Source organism: Buceros rhinoceros, unplaced genomic scaffold (genome assembly GCF_000710305.1).
Source record: "Buceros rhinoceros silvestris isolate BGI_N320 unplaced genomic scaffold, ASM71030v1 scaffold20045, whole genome shotgun sequence".
Classification (NCBI taxonomy): domain Eukaryota; kingdom Metazoa; phylum Chordata; class Aves; order Bucerotiformes; family Bucerotidae; genus Buceros; species Buceros rhinoceros.
Genome location: NW_010411394.1, coordinates 21,816 through 27,487, shown reverse-complemented (window position 1 = coordinate 27,487; position 5,672 = coordinate 21,816). Strand labels below are relative to the sequence as shown.

Sequence of the window (5,672 nt, the reverse complement as noted above, 5' to 3'; positions counted from 1 at the left end):
TTTCTTGTCGGGTAGTTAGGGGTGTACCAGTGCACCCTCCCTGCGTTAAACCCTGTGCCTACACTTGGGATCCCTCCTCCTTAGTGCCTGTCTCTGAGCGCTGGCCAATCAGCCCACGTGCCTCCCGCAGTCTTGAGGCAGCTCCATCACAAGCCCGGGGCAATGTCAAACTACAGACACTGCCGAAGTGCTGCTCTGCAGGCTCGGCAGGCACACCACCCCTCTGGCAGCAGCCTGCTGCTGGCACTGGCAGGCTGGCCTGCAGCACACCCAGCTTTTATGATGAGCTTGAAGTCCTCGGTATCACCCCACGTTCCAGTTCCACATACCAACATCTTCCTCATCAGAGTCTGGTAAAGCTGCAAGATGCAGCTCCCTGAACAAAAGGTTCACCCTTCTCACCAGGCTCCTCCTGCAGCTGCAGCACAGTGTAAGGACAAGCACGGTCAGGAGGCAGGCCACCAAAGACACTGGCTGCAACCTCTACAGCTCCATTTCACCTTAGGAGCACAAGCTTGCAAGAAGACATCTTGACATGGCCTGTTCGGCAACGCCTGCAGCTGCTTCCAGAAGAACTGCTAGTACTGGTTTTTGGCCTTAGCCACCTTAAACCAATACAGCACGATTTCACTCATTTTAGTGGATTTACATAGTACAAAACCAGCGCAGCACAATTCAGCTCTCCAGTTACTGAAGAGAAAGAACTCCAACTTTTCACGACCTTGATCATATCCCTTCCACTACAGTGCTCTGAAACAACATAAGCACAGAGGACAGCAAAGCAGGAGGCGTGCACTACCTGGACCGCACAATGACAAAACACCCTGTCCAGCAGCAAAGCAGATCCTACCCAACCTCCCTGGAGAGGACCTGCCACACCAACCTCAGGGCTTGGCTCTGCTTGCTCTATTTCACTGCCTGGCTGATCCAGGCAGACTGTCACACAGGCAAAAATGACACCTAGTAGCACCGTCACAGAAGTCTCAGCGGCCTAAATCCCTCAAGTAAACTAGGCTGTGGCTGCCAAATGGGAAAAGGTCAGCTGACAACTGCATTCTTTAAATACTTCCGTTTAGCAACCAGCTGAGAGCCTGACATGCTGTTCACTTCACTGCCACTGGCAGCAATGAAGGCCTTAAGTGTCTTCTGGTAATGTTTTTTAATCTAAATTCTCTCCATGCTTTTCCTCCATAAAACATCACTTTTTTTTCCTAAATAAAATAACAAATAAATGCAGGTACAATTTTAAACCACAAACTACCAATGCTGACAAAGAATTTCAAAGTGAGGCAGGAAAGAAATATGAGGAATTAATTATTTTCAGTATAATATATACACAGTATACATGTATATGGCACCTTAGGACTGTTCTACAAGTTGAATTAACTTGTAGACCCTACGCTGTATGAACACATGCACGTATGCATACATCTGTCGTAGCCTGCTGTTGCACTGGTGCAAAGCAGCCTGGTATACTCCCTAAGAAAAAAGAAAAGCAAAAGTCATAGGGAAGTTTTAGAGAGAGATGAGTAGACTTACCAAACACACAGTAAAAGCTATACTAACAGACATAAAGGGTACGCTGAAACACCTACGTTTGTAAATGCAAGATTTGAAATTACACATCACAACCCACCCCTCTATTTTGATCAGTCAGATGTTTTTCAAATTTTCTTTAAAGTCTTCTCAGCCCAATATGCAACTTCAGCCACATCAAAGCAAGCCAAACATACCATGCACAAGACTTGCCATACATACACAATTTTACAGGCTTCATTTGCAATTTTACATTTTTCTGCTGAACGATATTTAAATGCATTCTCTTTGTACTCAGTTTTTTCAAGTTAACTGTACACAAACTAGTTAATGCTGTCCACAGAACCAAGGTAAATAGCAGGAACTGAAGATTTTAATACCATGAAGATTTTTGTAAGTTGGGCCACAAGAAACAAACCAAAACACACATAGACCAAGCCTAAGCAGGACCTAAAAATCATTCTGTAAGGCACCACTGAGCATTTCAAGGTTTCAAAACACACGAAGCATTTACATTTCAGATCCTCCTTGAGAGTTCCTTGTCTCAGACATTAGGTAAGGTCTCAGTCTTACCATGCCTCAGGTACCATAAAAAAAAAAAAAGAGTTCTCAACACTTCAAGTGATATCCTCTAGTGATTTGCAGCCTGGTACCAAACGTCTGAGGCTGGGTGCATGTTAAAAGAGTAGTACACAATTTAAAGGGAAAAGCACCAGCTCTGTGTTAAAAAGCTCTAATTCAACAGGCAAATAAAAATCTTCCATGTGTTCAGCACAGCATCCTAAGTATGACCAATCACAAGAACAAAATACACCAAAGACAAAACACTGTCATGCCTAGTAGCTTACACAGGCTTTGCAGGCCTTGCCCTAAAATGGACTTAAGCAACACTTACTATATCAGAACTCAACTGATTTTTGCAACTGGAATTTGGATGCTACTAAGAGTCCATAAAATTGCTCTATTTTGTGATTGGTTCTGCGAGTTTAACCTGGCTCTGTCTAGAAGCCAAAATAAACTAATGGAACGCAATTGAGATTATTAAATAAATATGCCTCACCACACCAGCTCTTATTGCTTCAGCACTTTGTATCAGACTACCGTACACTTCAGTGTAATTTATACAGCATTATTTAGAAGGCTTTAAGCACATGCAACTATTCAGCTAGTAGCGCTGTTACCACATGCCTAACTCAGAGTAACTTTCGGAATGCTGCTAACTCCTTATTTGGAGCTGGGGGAGGAAGAGCAAGAATAAAGACAGAAGAGGTTAATCTCAGGGCTATCTAACACCATTAAATGCCCCAAGTACACGCAGCTCATTTACTGTCTCCCAACTACAACCCAGCTACATGTAGGTTACTTTAAAAACTTGATTAGAAAAGTCTTTACCTTCTGTGAAGGAACACTGAAGTTGAGAGGATTCTCCAAAAACAGTGCATAAACGAAAGAATGATGACATTTAATTGCATTGCAGTTTCAGTTTGGGGTTTGTTGGGTTTTTGTTTAGTTTTTTTTATGATGCTAACAGTATCCCTGAAGGAGGCCAACTGAAAGTATTTCATGTAACTAAAAGAGAAAGATATATTTCATGTTAAAACATATAGCAAAGAGAGGTGAAAAATAACTTTAAGTGAAAAGGAAGTTCCTTAAGCACAGAAAAGCAAATGAAGACTAGCTTTTCCCCCCACATCCAAATTAAAGGCCTAGCACAAGCAAAAGCATTATTACAGTGCAAATATCATTAATATTCCTCTCACCAAGTGCTGATATGAGCTGCTCCGATTTTACTATTAGATTTTTTTTTTTAAACTTGGAAGACTGGAGCAGCACAAAATGACACCACTGATACATCAGTTGCCTTGCTTTTGCTGCTTTTCAGCAGCACATTTATTTTGATAAAGAAAATCCACACACATTGAAATCATTTTTATTTTTCTGCATTTTGACACCAAAGGTGAATGTCTTACGTTACAATTTTCTATAGGATGGACACAAGGTTAGCTATTTGGATTACTCAAAAAAGCAGATAAAGAGGAAAAACATTTATCTTAACAGAAAATACTCAAACTATTGCTTTGCTACAAATTACTGTTTGTCCCAAAGTTCACAGAAAGTAAAGCTTCCCCATAGCTATAGCATACACAGTAACTGTACCTAGAGTAAAAAAGATATTGACTATTATCTAATGTTCTCAGCTTTTTATAAGTAGCACTTTAAGAATAAGTAGTATGATTTATTGCCATTTTGTACCAAGCAGTAAGACTGAACATCTGTATGCTGCAGATTTAAGCACACCAAAATGTATACATTCACTTTAAAAAATAGTTGCTTATCACTATTCATTGGTAGTAGTGAAGTCAGCTGCCTGTTCAACTACGTTACATAGAGTTTCAGCATGCTTCCACTGAAAAAATATTCAACTGCATGAAAGTAGTAAATCTCACCTTAGAAGATGAAAACTGCAGCAGAAAATGCAGCAATGCCCTCTTCATACAAGAATAAAACTTCATATGGAATTTTCACGCTTTGAGAATACTTCTCTACACGAATATTCAGAGACAATCACATAAAGCTGTGTTGGAAGGACTTTGCTTTTTTAAAAAAAGAAAAAAGACCATTGCTAAAGTCAGAATTTACTTCAGATAACAACCTTGACCCAGAACAGTGTTTTAGTAGCAAACTGGATTGATGCAATTTTTATTTTCCACGCATATTACTAATAAATAAGTTCCTCCAAGACATGTCTTTGCCAATTAGATTTGTATTCAGCTCCTGCATCACTGTAAGCACTAAAATGGAAGGATACATTTAAATGATATGACGCCTAAACAAAGTTACTAACGATACTAAGACCTTTACAGAAATGCAAACAAGTTTACAGTTACATTTACTAAAAAGTTACAGTAATCTACAGAAAAGGTTGTTGTTGTACTCTTCCTACATCCCACAAGGGATCAAACTCAGTTACACTGTTACTGAAAAAGACACATACAAAAATGCATTTCCCTTTGTCACCTGTGTTAAAATCCTCCCCCACAATTACCTATAGAGGCAAAAGTACAACATCTTTTCTGTACAAAGGAAAAGCTTTAAAAACACAGCTTCACATTTTACTACATTTTTGCCCTTCTCAGCTTCCAAGTTCTTGCAAAAACAAATATAGGGTTTCTCAAAAATGAATTTAAAGGATGTCCACATTAAAAAAATAAAGCCTACAAAAAGTTCAAAGATCTAATAAAATGTTACTCCTATTGCAAAGTGTCCTCCTACTAGCCCAAAGTCCAGAAAGTTACTGATGTCCATTTAATATTATCTTCATTTATCCAATTTATCAGGTTCCAATCACACTATCTGTAAGAAGTCCTTGAGACGATGAGAGGGCAGAAGAGTTCTCTACAATTAAAAATAGGAGATCAAATCAGGTGTGCCTTTCAGAAAAGTATTCATTTGGCACCACTGTGAGAGGCAGCATTCATATATTTAGAGAAAGGATTTCCTTGATTAGTTTCCATAGACTGATAAACCAAAAACAAGAAGACCGAAACAACAACAAAGAGAAGAACTTTTATCCACAGGGGAATGGAGCGTTCTTTTTTTGTTGGTGGTTTCTCAGACTTGATGTCAGTTGAGGTACCATATTTTGCAGCATACTTAGAGAAACTTTCCTCCATTCTGAAGTCACTGTGCTCTATAGGCCGGCTAGCAGCTCCTTTGATTGGTCTACGGCAGCTAGCACTGTTAATAAAAAAAAAAAATCGCATATTTAAAGGAGTAAACTAAGGTATACAGGAAAGTTTTAGTATAATTAAAGAACTAAGAAATTATTTCTAGTGAATGCAGTACTTACTAGAAATATCTGTCCCTGTACCTGCCTCTAAAAATAATAATGATAGACATGTTAATCATTCAGTGTCCAGACACCCTTTAAAAAACCCTCAGGTGCCCCTTCAACCTATCCACATAATCAATGGATCATAACTGGCAATAAAACTCTAAGGGGGTGCCTTAACACTCTGGTGCACTACCTTTCGCAATTTTCATTTGACTTTTATAATGTATTGTTGCATGACCCAGAGAGGGGAGTCGCTCGCTCTATCGAGCAGCCCGGGGGGGGGGGGCGGGGGGGAACAGGC

The 5,672-nt window shown here is 39.7% G+C and overlaps 1 protein-coding gene across 1 annotated transcript in view; it reads right to left on the bottom strand.

Annotated features, from left to right (window-relative positions):
- Positions 1–4,406: 4,406 nt before the first annotated feature.
- Positions 4,407–5,672, bottom strand: part of LOC104493356 (lamina-associated polypeptide 2, isoforms beta/gamma-like) — a gene marked incomplete at its 5' end in the record, with an annotated part of 13,217 nt that continues 11,951 nt past the window's right edge. The window contains one exon of the mRNA XM_010136015.1: positions 4,407–5,274. Within this exon, the coding sequence (XP_010134317.1) occupies positions 4,983–5,274 (292 nt within the window). The remainder of the gene's footprint in view (positions 5,275–5,672) is intronic.